General features: G+C 40.2%; 2 protein-coding genes across 3 annotated transcripts; one reads left to right on the top strand and one right to left on the bottom strand.

The window, feature by feature from the left end:
* The first annotated feature begins 11,095 nt into the window (after window positions 1–11,095).
* On the top strand, window positions 11,096–15,762 carry LOC138978973 (nucleotide triphosphate diphosphatase NUDT15-like). Its single transcript, XM_070351796.1, has 4 exons — window positions 11,096–11,171; window positions 12,650–13,101; window positions 13,922–14,118; window positions 15,307–15,762. Exons 2-4 carry the CDS (start codon window positions 12,749–12,751, stop codon window positions 15,402–15,404), a joined length of 648 nt encoding a protein of 215 aa, XP_070207897.1. The 5' UTR covers window positions 11,096–11,171; window positions 12,650–12,748; the 3' UTR covers window positions 15,405–15,762.
* Window positions 15,763–15,908: 146 nt separating this feature from the next.
* On the bottom strand, window positions 15,909–22,618 carry LOC138978984 (frataxin, mitochondrial-like). 2 transcript variants are annotated; one of them, XM_070351808.1, is made up of 5 exons: window positions 22,530–22,618; window positions 22,001–22,149; window positions 21,344–21,461; window positions 19,662–19,759; window positions 15,909–16,767 (listed from the first exon to the last, which is right to left on the bottom strand). In XM_070351808.1, exons 2-5 carry the CDS (start codon window positions 22,147–22,149, stop codon window positions 16,626–16,628), a joined length of 507 nt encoding a protein of 168 aa, XP_070207909.1. In that variant the 5' UTR covers window positions 22,530–22,618; the 3' UTR covers window positions 15,909–16,625. The 2 variants fall into 2 exon arrangements, with proteins under 2 accessions (XP_070207909.1, XP_070207905.1); XM_070351804.1 differs by having other exon boundaries at window positions 22,445–22,608.
* Window positions 22,619–22,876: the final 258 nt, after the last annotated feature.

Below are 22,876 nucleotides of genomic sequence, written 5' to 3'. Positions count from 1 at the left end.
GACAGCTCTGCATCATACACCTGCACATAAATCTTACTGACTGAGTTGATGTGTATTTACACATTGCACACCTCCCACATTGAAGTAAACAATTGAATATCTTCAGTTAATCGAAGTACACTTAAAGATGAAGTTCTCTCCATAGGAATACTGTGCATCACCCTTGCATGTAAGTGAACTCAAAGTACTATGTGAACAGAACAGAACCAATTCTGGTCTGTTTGCAACCGCATGAACGCGGGAAAGAGATCATTGTCAGATTGAATTACAATTAACATTGACACGCTTCCATTTGAAACTTTTCAGTTGTCATTGTGGATTGACGCCCCGGGCCCCAGATCCTGCGTTTAACTTTATCCTCGACGAACAAAATTGGGCGGCCGCCTCACCTGTGATTGTGTTGACCAGGTTGGCAACCGAGCCAGACAGGGTAGAATTGCTGGTACCGGTTGTCATCGATCCCGATGTTGAGGCGATGGCCTCACGATCACCCGAAACAGCTTCTTGCAGACGTTGGTTGTCTTTCTGGAGCGAGACAATGGCCACTTGGCAGGTCTCTTGCCGCTCCCCCAGCCTGCGTAGCTCAGCCAATACCGCGGCCAAAGCAGTGGCGCTTACTTCCCCTCCTGCTGTGGCTGAGGCCAAAAAAAATAATAGGTGTGGTTACGGTAACATAGCCCAAAAAAATAGGGTAGGAAGGTAGGCAATCACTTTTTTTTTTTAAACTTTTTTTCTAATGTGTACAAATTAAACCTACTTGACAGGGAAATAAGTGTGCGACTCGGGCGCTTTCACTTTCATTGCGTTTTCTGCACTCGTTTACTTGGGTTTTTAGGCTGTTTTTTTGACAAATGTAATAAAAAGTTATAGGGTCGGCCCCAAAAAATAGGGTAGGTCGGGTTACCGTAACCACACCTATTTTTTTTTTAGGCCTGACTCAAACCCACCGGGTTGTCGCTGCGAGGCTGTCTGGTTGCTGGCCCTCGGCCGACCTGCAGCGGCTCGGGTCACTTCGGCTACCCGCCTTGACGCTGCCCTCCTGGGAGGCATATTCCTGTGCATAAAAAACAGGATATATATGTGAACACAGCCTTATTTGTCAGATTACTGAGAATTACACATAAGCCTTGAACTCGTCTGCTGCTCCTTGCAGGAGTTGACAACGCCTTCACTGTTCAGCCTGTAAAAGGTGTTTAATATCCCATACTTCTGAAGTTGTCACCAGATTTTGGGAGACTGAAATACAAACCAAAGAAATTGATTAAAATCTGGCCCAAAGTACTTCAAACCAATTGTGTTTTCTGTGTCAAACTCAAATCCTGGCACCCAGTACCCCCACCAAACGAGTTTGGAATCTCTGAGGCTCAATACATTTATGACAAACAGAACACCAACAGGAAATTACATCATGGTTCTCTGAACTGTCACACACTAACATAATACCTGGCTAACAAATCCACATACTAACTAATGTTGGAATCTCTGAGGCCCTATAGCTTAATTTGACAAAAAGAACAACAGCGAACCATGTTTTCTGATTCTCTGAAAAATCAGCCCCACCATGAAATATTACCTAGCCCACGGTACATGTACTTTAACCAAAATAGTGTTTGTAACCTGTGAGGCACCAGCCAACACAAGTGACAACAGTACCTCCACAGGAAAAACGTTTCCCGATTCTCTGCAAAGTCAAACAACACATGAAATATTACCTAGCCCACAGTACCACAACCAAAATAAATTTGGAATCTCCTAGGCAAAATAACAGGTGATCGACAAAACAGTACCTCCACAGGAACCAATATTTCCTGATTCATTGAAATGACAAACACCCACCTAACAGGTAATTGACATACAGTACCTCCACAGGAACAAATATTCTGATTCTCTGAATTGACAAACGCTCACATGAAAAGGCATCGTAACACCAACATGTTCATCAGAATCTCACCTGAAAATTATTTCCAAGTACTCTGGAAAAACACTGATCCATACTATCCACCAACACAGAAACATACTGTTGAAACATGTCACGATATCTTGATTTGACAGAACACTCAACAATCGTGTTGATCGAAGAACCATTCCACCTTGAACTGGTTTTTAGACAAGGGACATCATCCACAACGAGCCTGTCATAAACTCGAGTTACTTCCCATCTACCGATCTGGTTGACCCCATTTAGAGCCTTCGATTTATAATGCCACCCACCCGCATCAAACAAGAAAGAAAATGTAAACAATTTGAAGATTCCCTGTTCCTATACCCGTGCTTTGTAAGCTGATCAGTCAAAACGCACAATGCAACCTGACCCGGCTACAACATTATTTAATCACACAAAAACCGACTGTGTTTATCGCCTGACGAAGGGACTTGTACAACCTGGCCTGTCCTGACGTTGCTTGATCTTCTTGATCTTGATATGTTACGCCAACAGGTCCCAAGCTTGGGAATATACGTTTGCTAGATGCACACCATCACCCAGGAAATGACGCTGCAAATTCAGGTAACGTAAACTGTTTTCCAGCGGAAAACATAAAATCATGGTCCCAAAATACAACTCTAGGGGAGTCCACAGTGCCCTGCCGAAGCAACGCATTGACCTCCATAGCTGCGGCGTTGTATGATGGATCGAAACACACACACAGACAGACAGACAGACAGACAGACAGACACACACACATACACCACGACCCTCGTCTCGATTCCCCCCTCTACGTTAAAATATTTAGTCAAAACTTGACTAAATATAAAAACGGTATTACTTAACTTTAAAATCAGAATCTGTGACTGTGAAACATTGGTCCATTTCTCAGTTGTTTTTCAACAGTTTAAAATTCCTTTTTGAAGCTTTACTATTCTAATATTCAGCACAGAAGAGTTACCTGAAGTACTGTCCCCTGTCCTTTCAGACGAGCTTGTATCATTAAGGACCCAGTAAGCTTGTTGGAAGCAGTAATTGGTTCCACCAACGCATCCAACTCTTGATCAGATATCCTGGAATACACCATGCGTTGTACTTGTAGCATTCCATTTTCCCTGAAAATTGCCAAACACTTTTATTACTTGCGTTGTATCGATAAACGAAGCACAAGTAAGAAACAATAATAAAAGCAAAGAAAATAGCAACACGATATGCAAACATCTAACAAAGCCGAGCAAGCAGAATGACAGGTCTAATGAAAAACAAAGAGGTACCGATTCGGAAACAAGATCGCGATTCTTTCCTTCGCTGCACGACGCAAATCTTCTGTGACCTTTGACCAAACGTAGCTTCCACATTCGATCACCGTGCTCAGCTTAATATTTACAACAGAAAGCCGAGGGGGTGGAATACCGAGATGAACCGGTTGGTTGAAAGTGACGGTCGGCAACGGTCGGACGGTCGGCAACGGTCGGCGACAAAAAACAAGTGTTGCACCAAAACAAACCCTCTCTCCCTCTTTGATTTTTATATTTAGTCAAGTTTTGACTAAATATTTTAACATCGAGGGGGAATCGAAACGAGGGTCGTGGTGTATGTGCGTGTGTGCGTGCGTGTGTGCGTGCGTGCGTGTGTGCGTGTGTGTGTGTGTGTAGAGCGATTCAGACTAAACTACTGGACCGATCTTTATGAAATTTGACATGAGAGTTCCTGGGTATGAAATCCCCGAACGTTTTTTTCATTTTTTTGATAAATGTCTTTGATGACGTCATATCCGGCTTTTCGTGAAAGTTGAGGCGGCACTGTGACGCCCTCATTTTTCAACCAAATTGGTTGAAATTTTGGTCAAGTAATCTTCGACGAAGCCCGGACTTCGGTATTGCATTTCAGCGTGGTGGCTTAAAAATTAATTAATGACTTTGGTCATTAAAAATCGGAAAATTGTAAAAAAAAATAAAAATTTATAAAACGATCCAAATTTACGTTTATCTTATTCTCCATCATTTGCTGATTCCAAAAACATATAAATATGTTATATTCGGATTAAAAACAAGCTCTGAAAATTAAATATATAAAAATTATTATCAAAATTAAATTGTCGAAATCAATTTAAAAACACTTTCATCTTATTCCTTGTCGGTTCCTGATTCCAAAAACATATAGATATGATATGTTTGGATTAAAAAGACGCTCAGAAAGTTAAAACAAAGAGAGGTACAGAAAAGCGTGCTATCCTTCTTAGCGCAACTACTACCCCGCTCTTCTTGTCAATTTCACTGCCTTTGCCATGAGACGTACAATCTTGGGGAGCTGCACTGCTGGTTACGGCCACAGGCCGACCCAACATGCTTTGGAATTTTTTTTTGTCAGTGTTATAGTTAAATATAACTATAACACTGACAAAAAAAAAAAATCCAAAGCATGTTGGGTACACATAACTCCTTCGTCGAAGAAGCAACGAGTCACCGGCGATCATCCTCGGCCCCATTTCACAGAATGACCATAAAATTAAACTAGATACTTAGGCTTACATCTGGCCAAGCCCTATTTAGCCTTAGATAATTAAGATTAGTTGACCTAAAATGACAGGAATGTTTTTTCACATACCGGTAGCTTATTGTTAAGATCTGTACGATTGATGAATTAACAAACGTTGAACTTAGATTTTGTTTAGCGAATAAAGATTTTGCGTGTTACATTGAATCCCACAGTATGTGTTTGTAAACACTCTCTCTCTCTCTCTCCCTCTCTCTCTGTTGTTTTCCCCATTTGACCCCCTCTCCTAAGCCCCCTGAATCTCTCTCTTTCTTCTCCCTCACCTGACACCTTCTCCTAAGCCTCTCTCTCTCTCCCTCTCTCTTCTCGGTGTTGTTTTCCCCATTTGACCCCCTCTCCTAAGCCCCCTGGATCTCTCTCTTTCTTCTCCCTCACCTGACACCTTCTCCTAAGCCTCTCTCTCTCTCCCTCTCTCTTCTCGGTGATGTTTTCCCCATTTGACCCCCTCTCCTAAGTTTGTAGTTGCTGACCGTCGCCGACCGTTGCCGACCGTCGCCGACCGTTGCCGACCGTCGCCGACCGTTGCCGACCGTCGCCGACCGTCGCCGACCGTTGCCGACCGTCGCCGACCGTCACTTTCAACCAACCCAGATGAACCTACAGAAATGTGCATCCTCAAACCTGACATATATTCATCCCAACATTTAATGAACTCCAAAACACAGAAAGTTGCTCACACGCCATCTTTGATTGCCACTGCCAGCGGTCTGACTAATTACTACGCGACCGCACGCGACCACACGCGACCTTGCACTACCTTGCGCGACCTCAAACTAAAGCAGGTGCATGTAATATTTTTATATATATAGTATCTTCACAACATTATCTGACTTTATACCAAGTTTTAAGTCAAAGAAATTAAAAATAACGGAGCTATAATGTATTTTGCGACGTGCTATCGAGCTAAAGTGAAATCATCCGATGTTTGCACTTTTGCTCGCTAGGCTTTGAAAATGCATCAGAATTAACTTTGTTTTTACTTCTCTGACTTAAAACTCGGTTCAAAGTATGATCATGTTGTGAAGATACTAGATATATAAAATGTTACATGAATATTATTTAGTTTGAGGTTGAGCCTGCGTTCTTAAACGAATGCGAACATGGTCGGACGCTGAATCACGATGATTTCACTTTAGCTCGATAGTTCGTCGCAAAATACATTATAACTCCGTTATTTTTAATTTCTTTGACTTAAAAATTGGTATAAAGTCAGACATTGTTGTGAAGATACTATATATATAAAAAATATTACGTGAACATGCTTTAGTTTGAGGTCGCGCAAGGCCGTAGTGCAAGGTCGCGTGTGGTCGCGTAGTAATTAGTCAGACCCACTGCCAGTGGTTATCAAACCGGGACCCGGTACCCGTGTTTCAAAGATCACGCATTGTTTCTTCCATTAAGTCACAAATGAACAAGCAAACAAAACGTTGCTTACCTTCTTAAAACTTCTTCTGGCTCATTACCAGACTGCAACAAATTGACGCAATGGCGGGTCTGATCCAGTGGCGTCGCTATTTTGGAAGATGGCGCAAACCGGAAGTAGTATCTCCACGAGATTGTCGCTTTGCATGTCGTACATTTTCCGATTCAAGTTCTAATTTGTTTCAGCTGCATTTATTAAATGCAGCTGCATTTAAAAATAAATACAGCTGTATTTAAAAATAATTACACCTGTATCTAAAAATAATTACAGGTGTATTTATTTTTAAATACAGCTGTATTTACTATTAAATACAGGTGTAATTATTTTTAAATACAGCTGTATTTCTTTTTAAATGCAGCTGTATTTAAAAATAATTACACCTGTATTTAATAATAAATACAGCTGTATATATTTTTAAATACAGGTGTAATTATTTTTAAATACAGCTGTATTTATGATTAAATACAGCTGTATTTATCATTAAAGGCAGAGTAAGCCTCCCGTAAACCATCACAGATACGGTCAGGCTTTTACACACAGTACAAACACCATTTCATTTAAACACTCACCAATTGAGAACATCCTAGGTGCCCTCCGTAAAGAGCGAACAATTTTCAAAGAATTTATTTTTGCGTGGTTTATCTTACCCCTGAGCCATCGTGAACCCGTGTGATCCAGTTTTCCCTTTTGACAATGCAGTCGTCATAGTTAGTCATTTGAATGCGACTCGACGTGAGCTTATCTACAATAGCACGTTTTTTGTATGCACGAAACAACGGCTGTGGTTCACAAGAACTCTAGCGATGGCTTTTGACTGTTGAGAGGAACGGCGATTTGCACTGATAAACCGGCCGTCGTCTGCTACGACCCTTGCGTGACCCTGCTTCCGGGCTTTTCTTTTTTTAAACTTTCACAACTTCGAATTGTTCTGATCTTGTCTTGATGAAAAACGAATTCTTTTATGATTAAAGAATGTTTGTGTAACAAGCTGTCAATTTATTATTTAGATTTTAAAAGTTAGGTCTAGCGCAAAAACGAGGCGCCGTTGTTGTTAACGGAACAAGTCTACGAAAATAAATTCTTTGAAAATGTCTCACGCTCGACAGAAAGCAGCCAGGATGTTCCCGTTCGGTGAGCGTTCAAATGGAAGTATGCTTGTACTGTATTTAGACGCTCGGGGAGCTCTGTGATGGTTTACGGGAGGCTTACTGTGCCTTTAAATACAGGTGTATTTATTTTAAATTACAGCTGTAATAGTTATGAGCCAAACGGCTTTCCATACATAGTACCTACACAGGGCCGGACCAAGTTCGTTTGAGGGGGGGGGGGGGGGGGGTTCCAACTGAAGGCAGGGGTCCAGGGGCCGTCCAGGCCCCGGTGGGGCCGCGAGGGGCAACGCCCCGCTCAGTGGGGGGTCTGGGGGGCAAAGCCTCCCAGAAGCCGAGAAAATGTTGCATTTGTGAGGTCATTTTTTGGTCTTTCCTTGCAATTGGGAATCAAAATTACACATTTTCAACAGTAACAAAATACTTCATGTATTCATTTACCATAGTGGTTCAGTGGAATAACTTGATCCCAAAGACATATATGCCTAAGTCTGACAGGACTCTTTACTTTGAATATTACTATGATGATGGACTTATAACGGGGAGGGCAGGCCGTTGTCGACTTGATGTTGTTCATAATTTGAAATAGTTTTGGAAGACCAAATAAACTGAGGGAGTTGGGGGAAGAGCTTAAAAAGTCCAATTTTTTTTCTCTGAGAGGTACATTGGATGGCCAGGGGGGGGGGGGGGGGGGTTCCGGAACCCAGGAACCCCCCCCCCCCCCAGATCCGGCCCTGCCTACACAAGCACATGCTATCATTTCATACCTAAAATGATCGAACAGTATTTCATCGAAGTATTAAACTAGTAAAACATCAAAATAATGGTCGAGTATAAACATAAACAAGTCGCGTAAGGCGAAAATACAACATTTAGTCAAGTAGCTGTCGAACTCACAGAATGAAACTGAACGCAATGCCATTTTTCAGCAAGACCGTATACTCGTAGCATCGTCATTTGTTTGTTTGTTTGTTTGCTTAACGCCCAGCCGACCACGAAGGGCCATATCAGGGCGGTGCTGCTTTGACATTTAACGTGCGCCACACACAAGACAGAAGTCGCAGCACAGGCTTCATGTCTCACCCAGTCACATTATTCTGACACCGGACCAACCAGTCCTAGCACTAACCCCATAATGCCGGACGCCAGGCGGAGCAGCCACTAGATTGCCAATTTTAAAGTCTTAGGTATGACCCGGCCGGGGTTCGAACCCACGACCTCCCGATCACGGGGCGGACGCCTTACCACTAGGCCAACCGTGCCGGTCGTAGCATCGTCAGTCCACCGCTCATGGCAAAGGCAGTGAAATTGACAAGAAGAGCGGGGTAGTAGTTGCGCTAAGAAGGATAGCACGCTTTTTATATTTAGTCAAGTTTTGACTAAATATTTTAACATCGAGGGGGAATCGAAACGAGGGTCGTGGTGTATGTGCGTGCGTGTGTGTGTGCGTGCGTGTGTGTGTGTGTGTGTGTAGAGCGATTCAGACTAAACTACTGGACCGATCTTTATGAAATTTGACATGAGAGTTCCTGGGTATGAAATCCCCGAACGTTTTTTTCATTTTTTTGATAAATGTCTTTGATGACGTCATATCCGGCTTTTCGTGAAAGTTGAGGCGGCACTGTCACGCCCTCATTTTTCAACCAAATTGGTTCAAATTTTGGTCAAGTAATCTTCGACGAAGCCCGGGGTTCGGTATTGCATTTCAGCTTGGTGGCTTAAAAATTAATTAATGACTTTGGTCATTAAAAATCGGAAAATTGTAAAAAAAAATAAAAATTTATAAAACTATCCAAATTTACGTTTATCTTATTCTTCATCATTTGCTGATTCCAAAAACATATAAATATGTTATATTCGGATTAAAAACAAGCTCTGAAAATTAAATATATAAAAATTATTATCAAAATTAAATTGTCCAAATCAATTTAAAAACACTTTCATCTTATTCCTTGTCGGTTCCTGATTCCAAAAACATATAGATATGATATGTTTGGATTAAAAACACGCTCAGAAAATTAAAACAAAGAGAGGTACAGAAAAGCGTGCTATCCTTCTTAGCGCAACTACTACCCCGCTCTTCTTGTCAATTTCACTGCCTTTGCCATGAGCGGTGGCCTGACGATGCTACGAGTAAAATGGCATTGCGTTCAGTTTCATTCTGTGAGTTCGACAGCTACTTGACTAAATATTGTATTTTCGCCTTACGCGACTTGTTTGTACCTCTCTTTGTTTTAACTTTCTGAGCGTGTTTTTAATCCAAACATATCATATCTATATCAAAGACATTTATCAAAAAATTGAAAAAAACGTTCGGGGATTTCATACCCAGGAACTCTCATGTCAAATTTCATAAAAATCGCTCTACACGTACACACACACACACACACACACAGACGCACATACACCACGACCCTCGTCTCGATTCCCCCCTCAACGTTAAAACATTTAGTCAAAACTTGACCAAATGTAACAAGTCGCGTAAGGCGAAAATACAATATTTAGTCAAGTAGCTGTCGAACTCACAGAATGAAACTGAACGCAATGCCATTTTTCAGCAAGACCGTATACTGAGGGCCCTAAAGGGTTTAAAATCGTGATCGTGATTGGCGTTTTTTGACCTTTCTGTGACCGTGATTGCCGAAATTTCCATTTCTGTGATCGTGATGGGACTTTGCCCGTGATCCGTGATGACAAAAAAATCAAGTCTCGTGATCGTGATCGTCATTTGTTTTCGTGATCGTGATGGGAATTATTGCAAAGCATTTTATTTTCAACGTACATTTTTCACAGCTGTTTCACTCTATGATCCTCTATTCGTCAAGGTGTTCGTGATCGTGAAAACAAAAATCAAGGTAACTGTGATCGTGAAAGCGAAAATTTCCCTTCCCGTGATCGTGATGATACCCCCCCTTTGGGGCCCTCTATACTCGTAGCATCGTCACTCCACCGCTCATGGCAAAGGCAGTGAAATTGACAAGAAGAGCGGGGTAGTAGTTGCGCTAAGAAGGATAGCACGCTTTTCTGTACCTCTCTTTGTTTTAACTTTCTGAGCGTGTTTTTAATCCAAACATATCATATCTATATGTTTTTGGAATCAGGAACCAACAAGGAATAAGATGAAAGTGTTTTTAAATTGATTTGGACAATTTAATTTTGATAATAATTTTTATATATTTAATTTTCAGAGCTTGTTTTTAATCCGAATATAACATATTTATATGTTTTTGGAATCAGCAAATGATGGAGAATAAGATGAACGTAAATTTGGATCGTTTTATAAATTTTTATTTTTTTTTACAATTTTCAGATTTTTAATGACCAAAGTCATTAATTAATTTTTAAGCCACCAAGCTGAAATGCAATACCGAAGTCCGGGCTTCGTCGAAGATTACTTGACCAAAATTTCAACCAATTTGGTTGAAAAATGAGGGCGTACGTGACAGTGCCGCCTCAACTTTCACGAAAAGCCGGATATGACGTCATCAAAGACATTTATCAAAAAAATGAAAAAAACGTTCGGGGATTTCATACCCAGGAACTCTCGTGTCAAATTTCATAAAGATCGGTCCAGTAGTTTAGTCTGAATCGCTCTACACACACACACAGACACACACACGCACACACACACACACGCACATACACCACGACCCTCGTTTCGATTCCCCCTCGATGTTAAAATATTTAGTCAAAACTTGACTAAATATAAAAATAGAGAGAGAGAGAGAGAGAGAGAGAGAGAGAGAGAGAGAGAGAGAGAGAGAGAGAGAGAGAGAGAGAGAGAGAGAGAAACTGAATGTTATATGAAGTCTTATATCGCGCGCATATCTCCAGACTCGGACTCTGGAAGGCGCAGCCGGGGATCTATTCATCTATTGAATCCGGTGCTTTCACCACTTTCGCTTGCTAGCTCTTCGAATATGCATCACAACTCCCTTATTTGTCGTTTCTATGTCTTAAAACAGGCTGCAACGTGAGAAAATAATATGAAGATACTGGAACAACAAAAATATTACATGTAAATGCTTTAGTTGAGGTCGCGCAGTCAGATCCCTTGTTTCCGGTTTCGGTATCTAAAAGGTCAAGGTTGACTTCATGTGTGTATCCGCTGTGCGCCGTGTTGTTGATTGCGTTGGCTCGCATTTAATTAACACACTTCGTTGTAATAATTACCTACTGTCACTCATTATTTAACGGTTAATGTTAAACTGAAGCGTTGTAAATTTATAGCTCAGAATCCACTGCAATTTAGCCTATGCCTCCTGTTCTAACAAAAGTAACATGTAAGCGGCATAACAAATCATTTTAAGTAACTTTGAAGTCACTGAATGAACTGAACATGCAAATGCCCTTCGTTTAGAAGGAAAATAAGGGCGCAGGCATGATTTGAAAGGAAGGAAAGCAACTCTGTCGATATTACGTTTTTGCATTTTCTTGTAGATACCATGACAGACACACACATTAACACTAACAGAACATACACTCATTAACAATAACACACACACACACAGTGTTCACAAGATTTTAACTTTGAACATTTGACTAAGTATTCAGTAAGAATACTTCTCACTTTGATTGTTAACAGCTATACATATATATGTCGTGCCGAATTCACGGAATTGCCGAATTCGCGGAATCGGCAACATGTTTGCCCATTTCGCGTAATCGGCAAAACGCTGCCCATTACGTGAAATCGGCAGCGTTTTGCCGAAAATGCGGAAAGGCCTCTAAAATTTGCCCATTTCGCAAAAGCGACAGCCAGTCTGTTACTTTTTGTGTCACCAGAACATTGTTTTACCTCCCTACTATGTTTTGTATGGTCTATGTTAGTCTGTGTCGAGCATGACTCCGAAAATGCACGAAAACTACATTTTTTGCAATAACTTGCCATAACTGATCGATTATTGCAATATCTATTCATTCGAGTATCTAGTTGTCTAAGTGTGATGATATCTCAGGCATTTGAGAACTTTAAAACCAAAAAGTGGCTGCTGATTTCTCAAAATGGGCAAATTTTAGACGCCTTTACGCGTTTTCGGCAAAACGCTGCCGATTTCGCGTAATGGGCAGCGTTTTGCCGATTACGCGAAATGGGCAAAAATGTTGCCGATTCCGCGAAGTCGGCAATTCCGTGAATTCGGCACGACATATATATATATATATATATATGTATACCAATTTTGCACATGTTTTTTTCCTCTCTGGTGAACTGCAGCAAAAAAGGGTAACAAAATAGATGGCAGAAGAGAACAGCTATAATCATGCATTGTGCATGTGTGTGTGTGTGTGAACGTGCTTGTATGCATGTTATTCGGAAGGGGGGGGGGGGGGAATTGTCCTGGGGTTGCAGTTGTCCGGGGGGCAATTAGCCTGCAACCAAACACACAGTAACAAATTCACAGTTTGTACAATAAAGAACTTGCCTAACCTATCTTTCATTTGATATAAAATTCTGTTTTTGTGGGATAAATGTTGTGCAATGTTTTCCATTGCAACCGTACATCTTGATCTTTCAAGACACAGACAATTCAATATTTATGTACAAAGAAAATGGATATTAATTCTTATCTTATCTTCTTTCGGAAATTTTCCTGCATGTAATCAATGCCTGTGATCTAATTATGCATCATATCTTTGCAGCCAGAACAGGGCTCATATATTACATATGCGACAGAAGGAGAGAAAATTCTTTGAGAAATTCTTCCACACAAGTGAAACACGGAGGTGACTAATACACAAATGGAATCTGTTACTGCGGACTACCATCCACAGGATTTAAAAACACAAGATCTACAAGTGAATTCCTCAGGAGACATGATTAAAGCCCAACCAAACGCTAGTGTAGGGGTTGTATCCTGCACCCATGACAGTGTGACAATGAAACACATTGTGACGTCTGCCCCGCAAAACTGCCCTATTATGGTGACAAAGAACCATGCTGCATGTGTAAGTATGCAGAGAGAGCGACCCAAGGTTGGTGTTGGTGTGTTCGTTCTGAGTGACTGTCATCCACATTGTGTTCTGGTGGGAAAGAGGAAAAGTTCCAGTGGAGAAGGAAAGTATGGACTACCCGGTGGTCATCAAGAATTTGGGTAACTTGTGATTTTTTTGAAAAGAGCTACATGCAGTATTTGAGTATAATATCTGTAATGTATTGTATGTATGATAAGAACTTTGTGAACTAAAAGTAAAATAGAGAGATAGTAATACTATATCAGTATATGCAACAGATTGTACAGACAGATTGACACACCCACACCAGAAGTTTGTAATATTAGTGTGACAGCTAGGGTGACGCAGTAGTACCCATGACAGTTATTATAGGGCTATGTGCTACATGGCGGATTAAATTCTTGTTCTCTATTATCTTAGCTCTAAAATCGCAATCCTGTTTGACTGGCTTTATAATAATAATAATAATAACGGGCATTTATAAAGCGCCTTATCAAAAGTTCAAAGTGCGGGACAACAATACATGTATACAAAAATCATACAATCACTGTCAGATTCAAACAACACATCATGCACATCTCACATCCCCAGACTCTATACTAAGGAACTATCCGTAGTGTTGGAACAAGTGAGTTTTCAAATTGGACTTAAAAGATGAAATGGATGAAATGCCTGCAAAGGTGATTCTTGTGCTTCATGCACTGGGTTATACATAAGGTGCCTTCTTTGTTATTATAACATTTTATCACAAGAACTGAAGAAGTGAATATTTAATTAACCTGTTGGCTAAGCTCTAAGAGTATATAAGAACAGGTGTAATTTCACCATTTTTTTCAGTAGATAAGCATGTGATGCATGCCCCACGTTGTGCCTGTGTCTGTGCGCCATGTATATGCGGCCTGCAGCATTCATGTATGTATGCATCATATTATAATAATTATGCTTTCATCTCTCTTGCAGTGAGAGTTGGGTGGAATGTGGTGAGAGGGAGGTGGAGGAGGAGACCGGACTGCGAATGACGGGAACTCGATTCTCTGCTGTTCTGAACGTGGTCATTCCGGATGAGAACTACCACTACGTTGAGTTCTTCGTGCAAGGCCATGTAGACACCCAGCACGGGTCTGAACCCATCAACGTGGAGCCTGACAAGTGTGATGGTGGGTGGCTTTGACTGGGGCATCTTCACTATCAAATCAAGTCAAATCAAATCAAATCAAATTAACTTTATTATCTCGCATGGAGAAATTGCAGTGGTGATACATGTAACATAGAGACAAAGGAAACACTACAACATTAAAATAGCATGCCAACATTATTACAGTACAGTGAAATCCCCCTTATGGGATCAGTCTTAAAATGGAGGTAAATTTACAGAGCTTATGAACAGAAAATCTGAAAAAGCAAGGTTTTTTTAAAAGGAGGAAGTCTTTAATTGGGGGGGGGTCTTAAAAGTTTGGTTCCACTGTTTACACATTCTCATGACCGAAAAGCTGGTACAGTATATATATACACTAAAGAAACTACCAGTGATCTTGACGTTTTGAAGTGCTCCTGTGTGATCACATGCATGCAGCAAGTCTGAAAAATATTCACTTGTTTTTATTTTTTATAGTATACATACATGTATTAAAATGCATTTACTGATCACCCTAGTCTTTAACGACAATTAAATGGATATTCTTTGCAAATTACATTTTATCTTTACTCAATGAAGTGAACAAATGGTAAGATCTAATAAACAAATTGAAATAAGCCCTCTAATATTGACAACAACAGTGAGAATAAAACAAGAAGAAAGGTAATTGTTGTTGGAACGTTTAATTATTGACAAGACAAAACGTTACGTTCACAAATGTATCGACCCAGCGGTCTTTTAAGTGCACAGACAAACACTATTTACAAAAAAAATGATCTTGAAACTAATTAAAAATGATTTAATAGTTGAATAACCAAACATTCCAATGACATACCTTTCTTGTTTTTTTTTATTCTTAATTTTGGAACGTTGGCAGTCCATTTGTTTTTAGATTTCTTAACAACAGTGAGAGTTAAGCGTAGCTAGCAGTCTTAAGTTGAAAATCATTTGCTCATTCTATGCTTCTTCTTTGCTCGGGTACTAGGTAACTGGTTCCACAACTCCGACTTACTGTTGTTGTCTATAATATTATATCCAATTCTGAACTACAACTAACAGTTGAACTAATGAAGTGATTTGCATGACCTTATGTAAACATTTTGAACTGTGTAACGGCCCCTTTCTTGAGAACACTGCTGCATGCTTTCATGTCAGCCGAGTCATAACAAATATTGTCGGCCATTTTTCAGTGTCTTTATTTCACTTTCAGGTTGGGAGTGGGTTGACTGGGATACCTTCCTGCCCTTGGACACTGTCTTCGAACCCCTGAAGGTCATCCGTGAACAAGGATTCAATCCATTCCAGTGACACACACCTTCGTGCATATATTGTGAAAAGTAAATGTTGGTACATCTATTTTCAAGATGACAGATGAACTGTAAATAACAGATTATGTGACTCACTTGCAGTACTACAACGACCAACTCAGGGATTGCGTTTACTAGATATTTCTGGTAATATTGTAATGAATACAAATTTATAAATACCGAAAATGAAAGCGACAACAGATCACATATAACTGTTGGTATTTCGAATGACTGTTTTTTTCCCCTCTGGCAATTATAGTAGACGATTTTTCAAAATATCTCTGTCGGGTTTGTATCTGTTGTAAAAGAGTGAACACCTTGGTTTTTTTTACTCGTACAAACATTCGAGGGGCCAATCACTAGCAAGGGCGAGTATATATACAGCTGTGTGCAAGATGAGTGAACTGTGTCAACCCAAACCTGCCATGGTTAAAGGGATGTAACTCTTCCTTTTCTATCACATTCATTGCTTCAAGGCAACTCTTACCAGAAAAACACAGTGAAGTCAATAGCAGTAGAGTTAAGTTTTAATTTCGTGCTGGAAACAAGTATCAGCATAATCCGTTCTTTTTGGCTAACTTATTTATTTACCACACACACTTGGCAAGGGATTACACATATATAGGTCTCACTCAAAGTATAAAACTAATCTCAGGAAGATCGACCGCCACTAGATTTAAAGTAATGGCGGGTCCTGCCAGCAGGCACTGCTGTGATGTACTTATACCTTAGAAATCAATGTTCACAAAATGGCTCCACCCACCCTAGAGTATACATTAAAAAAAATGTATACTTGTAAAATGCTGTAAATCATAAATCCGCCATCTTTGAATCTCTTAATTGTCTTGTAGTCTTTGCAGTACTACGCTTTCACAATGACACAGTGGCATGTTCATTACAGACATTTTCCGGATATAACTCTATTGTATGTCATGCAGCGTGAGCTTAATATGATACCCTTTTCTTTTGAAAATATGTACATGGGAGCCACGCTTTGCCGCCTTGATTATTTTTCTTATCCCTGTAGTTACACTATTATTATCACTTATTCCAAAACTACAAGAATCCCTAAAACACATATCTTCAGTTCCATAATCTTAGTGGAGACAAAAAAGATTGTCATAAGTTTACTACAAAGGTCAATTCAGCAAATTATTTTAAAGGTAATCAATATCAGGGATCTCCAGTTAGATGTATGTCAATGTCAATATGCAGAAGCAGGTCAGCTGTAGAATGCACAGGAGGAAAGGTCTATTGAGGTCTTCAATGCTTCTGACAATTCTCTCTCCAGCAAAGTGTGCAGGCCTTCATTTTCTCGAGAGTAGATCCAGCATTTGTCTCTGTAGTCATACCGCTTAGGCCCGCTGAAAACATAACAAATATTTGTTAAATTATCAACAGCCAAAATGTTACCGATTTATTAATTTATTACTTCATCTATGTTCTATATAGTATTTTTACATTTAGTCAAGTTTTGACGAAATGTTTTAACATAGAGGGGGAATCGAGACGAGGGTCTATGTGTGTGTGTGTGTGTGTGTGTGTAGAGCGATTCAGACTAAACTGCTGGACCGATCTTTATGAAATTTGACATGAGAGTTCCTGGGAATGATATCCCCGGACGTTTTTTTCTTTTTTTCGATAAATGTCTTTGATGACGTCATATCCGGCTTTTTGTAAAAGTTGAGGCGGCACTGTCACACCCTCATTTTTCAATCAAATTGATTGAAATTTTGGCCAAGCAATCTTCGACAAAGGCCGGACTTTGGTATTGCATTTCAGTTTGATGGCTTAAAAATTAATTAATGACTTTGGTCATTAAAGATCTGAAAATTGTAAAAAAAAAATTGTTTTTATAAAACGATCCAAATTTACGTTTATCTTATTCTTCATCTTTTTCTGATTCCAAAAACATATAAATATGTTATATTCGGATTAAAAACAAGCTCTGAAAATTAAAAATATAAAAATTATTATTAGAATAAAATTTCCGAAATCGATTTAAAAACAATTTTATCTTATTCCTTGTGGGTTCCTGATTCCCAAAACATATAGATGTGATATGTTTGGATTAAAAACACGCTCAGAAAGTTTAAAAGAATAGAGATAAAGAAAAGCGTGCTATCCTTCTCAGCGCAACTACTACCCCGCTCTTCTTGTCAATTTCACTGCCTGTGCATCGAGCGGTGGACTGACGATGCTACGAGTATACGCTCTTGCTGTAAAAATGCAGTGAGTTCAGTTTCATTCTGTTAGTTCGACAGCTTGACTAAATGTTGTAATTTCGCCTTACACGACTTGTTTATTTTCTGACACCGGTGAACAATCTCTCACTTTCTGTAACAGCTAGATTGAACAGGAATCGTATTACATATGTGATCACTGACCATTAACTTTGCATTATCATGGATCTTCGATATTAAAACTTGCCATGCATACACCTTACACACTTCTGAAACAATATTAACTATGAGTTTGACAAGGTGCACAGATAAACCATGGTGTTCTGTCTCTCCTGCTTCAACAGAGCACCCAATATTGCCCGCTAGAAAACCCATATGTAGATCCTGCAACACTCAAAAACACCTTTTTACAAAAAGATGCCTATATTCACTTTCATATTACCTATAATGCAATATGATGCATACCTGTTTTCGTTTCTTCCTGCTTTATGTAAAGTTTGAGTGTTTTCGGTTTTGGAAAGTCCCTGTGGTTACTTTGCTACAATTTGTAAAAGTTGGAATGGATGGAGTTACTCCCCATGTCATGAGAACTGCATTAACTGATTAAGTGAGCGACATTCTGTGAGGGAGGCAAAGGGTTTGTTTGTTTGTTTGTTCGTTCATGGGCTGAAACTCCCACGGCTTTTACGTGTATGACCGTTTTTACCCCTCCATTTAGGCAGCCATACGCCGCTTTCGGAGGAAGCATGCTGGGTATTTTCGTGTTTCTATAACCCACCGAACTCTGACATGGATTACAAGATCTTTTTCGTGCGCACTTGGTCTTGTGCTTGCGTGTACACACGGGGGTGTTCGGACACCGAGGAGAGTCTGCATACAAAGTTGACTCTGAGAAATAAATCTCTCGCCGAACGTGGGGACGAACTCACGCTGATAGCGGCCAACTGGATACAAATCCAGCGCACTACCGACTGAGCTACAACCCCGCCCCAGGCAAAGGGTTAATCAGAGATATGGCCGCCACAGTGAAACACCCCATTTAAGCCCTCACAATTAAAGACTTTAACCCACTCTTAACATCTTGCCTATTCAGATTTTCTGTTTAAAATGTCTGAAATTTAAAGGCACAGTGCGCCTCCCGTAAACCATCACAGATACTGTCAGGCTTTTACACACAGTACAAACACCCTTCCATTTGAACGCTCACCAAACGGGAACATCCTAGGTGCCCTACGTAAAGAGCAAGCAATTTTCAAAGAATTAATTTTGCGGATTGTGTCAGAGACAATCGGACCGTGGTGCGTTTTGGCGCTAGACCTAACTTTTAAAATCTAAATAAAAAATTGACAGCTTGTTACACAAACATTCTTAAAATCATAAAAGAATTCTTTTTTCATCAAGACAAGATCAGTACAATTCAAAGTTTTGAAAGTTTGAAAAAAGAAACGTCCGGAAGCAGGGTCACGCAAGATCATGGTTCTTGTAGCAGACGACGGTTTATACCTATCGCCTGTTCCTCTGAACAGTCAAAAGCCATCGCGAGAGTTCTTGTGAACCACAGCCGTTTGTTTCGTGCATAGTCAGAGGTACATAATAACGTGCTATTGCAGATAAGCTCACAGCGAGTTGCATTCAAATTACTAACTGACGACTGCATTGTGAAAAAGGGAAACTGGATCACACGGGTTCACAATGGCTCAGGGGTAAGATAAACCACGCAAAAATAAATTCTTTGAAAATTCCTCGCTCTTTACGGAGGGCACCTAGGATGTTCTCAAGTGGTGAGTGTTTAAATGAAAGGGTGTTTGTACTGTGTGTAAAAGGCTGACAGTATCTGTGATGGTGTACGGGAGGCTTACTGTGCCTTTAAACTCCATTTTAAGACACCCTCCATTAATTATCAGACCTGATTTTCTAAGATTTTCGGAGGTTCAAAATGGTCGTTCCATTGTATACTTTAAATGTATTCATCCTTCTTGTGTAAACGATTCTTGTGTAAACGATCATTATATCGACTGAGTCACCACCTACTATCTTCCAAAATGTCACAATGAAGGGTATATTTGCATGCCTACCTTGTCGGTGAAGAGAGCCATATTTGTTTGTTTGGCGTCTGTTTGTTGACGACATAAGTGCCCAAAGATCCGCCCAGATTTAGTGTCAGTACTCCTTCCTGGAAAAAGGCATTTGATAAATCTGTAAACAGTAAAGGACTCACAGAAACAACATGCAATTGGGCGACTTTTCAAATCAAGGAAGCTTAGTCAGCAGAGACCTCTATTGACAGATACTGTATATATATCGATTGAACATTGGATTTCCCTTATTTGAGCCATGTGACGTCAAGAGTCCGACAAAAACTCATTATATGTAGGCGGCTAGCCAAGACTACAAAAGAGTGTATGATACAGTATGTTTGTGTGTGTTCAATCGTAGGGAGTTTTAATTAAAATCGATCGATACATGAATTTGTTTGTTTGTTTATTTGTTGCTTAACGTCCAGCCGACTACGCAGAGCCATATCAGGACGAGGAAGGGGGGGATGAAGGGGGCCACTTGTCAAGCGATTCCTGTTTACAAATGCACTAACCCATTACTTGTGTCCCAGCAGGCTTTAGTAAAACTAAATTAATACCTACTGGAAGATTACCAGTTTCCAGTATGTTAAAATAGGCTTAACCTATCTACTGCTCCTGCGGTTCCAAAAACAGGAGGGGCTTTTAATTTCATAACCGCAGTGCCCCACTGCGGGAGATCGATACATGAATGTTATTTGTATTTTTTTACCAAAATATGACATTTTACACAGATCTCAACAGTCGTTGTTCACCTCGACCACACCAGCGGTCTCGGAGGAACACTGACTGTTGATCTGTGCAAACTGCCATATTTTGGTCACAAATACATGTACAAATAACGTATGATATACTCCCTCACTCAATTACTCTCTCTCTCCCTCTCCTCTCCTCTCCCTTACTCCAGACCAAGTAGATGCACTTCAGTCTTTGAGCAAGGGGTTCCAAGAGAGACTTAAAAATGCTTGAAATACCACAGGCAGAAAATGTCAAGACATTCAAAAGAAGTCAAGTGTCATTGTTAGAGAGTATTGTGATGAAATATGTCCCACAAGCATACAAAATGGTACAGTTGAAAAGGCCTGGGCCCTACAAAAAGAAACGTGATACATGTACTAGCATCCAAGCCTGTGTGTAACTGTTAGATTTTTCCTGATGTACTCTAAAACTCATTGACATTCCACACAATCTGGATCAATTCATGTCGCAAACGACCAACCTTGATCTCTGTAACTTTGTCACATGATTTCGGCATGAACTTACAGACACACGAAGCAAAGGGCATAACACATTTTTATGTACACATGTAACAAGCACATGCATGCTTCCAGTATTGGCGTTAACCGGTATCTTACCGGTTGAAAACCGGTATCTTACCGGTTGAAATGAGAAAATACCGGAACAAAATTGACTACCGGTATGACCTACCGGTTGATTTTTAGAACTACCGTTTTTTTTCGTTGGTAAAACAACAAAACCAGTACTATGAGTTGGACTCTTAGTCTTACTGGTTCCAATGACAAGTCTACCGTTTTTTTCTGGGCTGTTAATTTGCATCATAAAAGAGTGTGCGTACCGGTTTGAAAAATTACTAGCGCCATCAATGTGCTTCTTTACACATTTTGTCTTGTCACTGTCAGGTACATGGACAATCATAAAAGAAAGCAAAGGAATTAACATACCCCTAAATAGATGTCGTAGTCATCGGGGAGATTGAGTGTCTCGGGAAGGTCCTCAAAGTATTCTGCCAGTGAATCTAAGGTCTCTTCCACCATTTGCTCGTACTCTCCTTCAGATATACTGCAGAAACATAAAGTTGTTACGTACTCCATTCCATCCACATACTTTAGCCCGGAAGCCCAACTTGTATCACATCAAGTCACAGGACCAACTTTTAGCGTTATCAGTGCATGTCCAACATTACCCACTGACAATTTGACAGCATTTTTAACTTCCAACTTTCATCTGCTAACACAAATCTGTATTTGTATTTGACATACACAGCATCATATAACCACATTAAAAAAAATGTAATTGCTTGATTTGTGTGTGTGTGTGTGTGTGTGTGTGTGTGTGTGTGTGTGCGTGCGCGTGTGTGTGTGTGTGTGTGTGTGCGTGCGCGTGTGTGTGTGTGCAATCAAGTGTATGGCTGTGAATGAAAAACAGTTTTACGTCAGCAGTGAACATGACAAGCATGTCGCAACACCCCAGCACTAACACTGCTAGACAAAGAAACATACCCAATCCAGCAAGCTTGCACGCGCACACACACACACACACACACACACAGAAATGACACAAAGTAAAAAAGGTAAAGATTCAGCACATTTGAAACTTACTGAGAATCATCACAAGCCATTGCCCTGGTCTGGGAAGTCTGAAGAGGAGAGATCATCATGATACATGGTGTTACTGTCACACCCATGCTGGTCTCAAGCTGCTGACTTCTTTTGTAGAAAATGGTATGCACAACAGGTGGCACCCGCATCTGAAATAATCAGTCGCAATCTGATGATACATAATCAGTACATAAACACATAGTGTACATGACAAAGACTCTACAGAACAGTAGACCTGTCAACTCTTAACTGTGAAGCCTCAAAAGTAACAATTTAGAATCTGTTTGGAATTTGTAATATCTTGATGTTTCTGGAAACGAAAGTGGATCAGCCATCAGCTACGATCGAGTCTGTGCGAAACATCCAAGCAACAATAAGCGCCATTGGCAATGTGACAAGGACTGAAGGAGGTAACATAACGAACTATATCTCTGAAATATTTACCACAAGTCTGCAGCATGACCGCTGCACAGAATGTCGCAAAAGAGCTGTTGCGCATGTTGGTATGCAGTTCATTTTCCACGCTTACTTTGCCTTTCTCTTTCGTCAAGGACTGCAGTCTGCTCTAGGCGGAAGCTGTCGTGAGTGACGCCCCTTCGTCCAACTCTCCACCACACAAAAATAAAGGACTCTATACACACACACAATTGATGACGTCACTAGCAGACTAGCAGACTGGACAGTGATAATTCTGGATTTGTGTTCATCATGTCTGATTACTGTGAGAGTTGATGATGAAAAAAGTATGAACTTTCTGTAAAAATGGAACGACTGAGGACGATTTTGCTGTAAAAATAATTAAACAAAATGAGTTTACTCAAAGTATCCACTGGGACAGAGACTATAGAGTATACAGTCTGTATACTCTATAGTCTC

This window comes from Littorina saxatilis, linkage group LG1 (genome assembly GCF_037325665.1).
Source record: "Littorina saxatilis isolate snail1 linkage group LG1, US_GU_Lsax_2.0, whole genome shotgun sequence".
NCBI classification, from domain to species: domain Eukaryota; kingdom Metazoa; phylum Mollusca; class Gastropoda; order Littorinimorpha; family Littorinidae; genus Littorina; species Littorina saxatilis.
Note: the sequence above shows the minus strand (reverse complement) of the source record. Positions and strands in the feature narration are given on the sequence as shown.

Bases quoted from the DNA above. Each gene is read 5' to 3' on its own strand.
- LOC138978984 (XM_070351804.1), bottom strand. From the start codon at position 22,516: ATGAACTGCATACCAACATGCGCAACAGCTCTTTTGCGACATTCTGTG. The intron at 22,150-22,444 runs GTAAATATTTCA...TGATTATTTCAG, and splicing joins GGTCATGCTGCAGACTTGTG to ATGCGGGTGCCACCTGTTGT. The intron at 16,768-19,661 runs GTAGGCATGCAA...TTATGTTTTCAG, and splicing joins TGGCTCTCTTCACCGACAAG to CGGGCCTAAGCGGTATGACT.
- LOC138978973 (XM_070351796.1), top strand. From the start codon at position 12,749: ATGGAATCTGTTACTGCGGACTACCATCCACAGGATTTAAAAACACAA. The intron at 13,102-13,921 runs GTAACTTGTGAT...TCTCTCTTGCAG, and splicing joins GGTGGTCATCAAGAATTTGG to TGAGAGTTGGGTGGAATGTG. The intron at 14,119-15,306 runs GTGGGTGGCTTT...TTTCACTTTCAG, and splicing joins GGAGCCTGACAAGTGTGATG to GTTGGGAGTGGGTTGACTGG.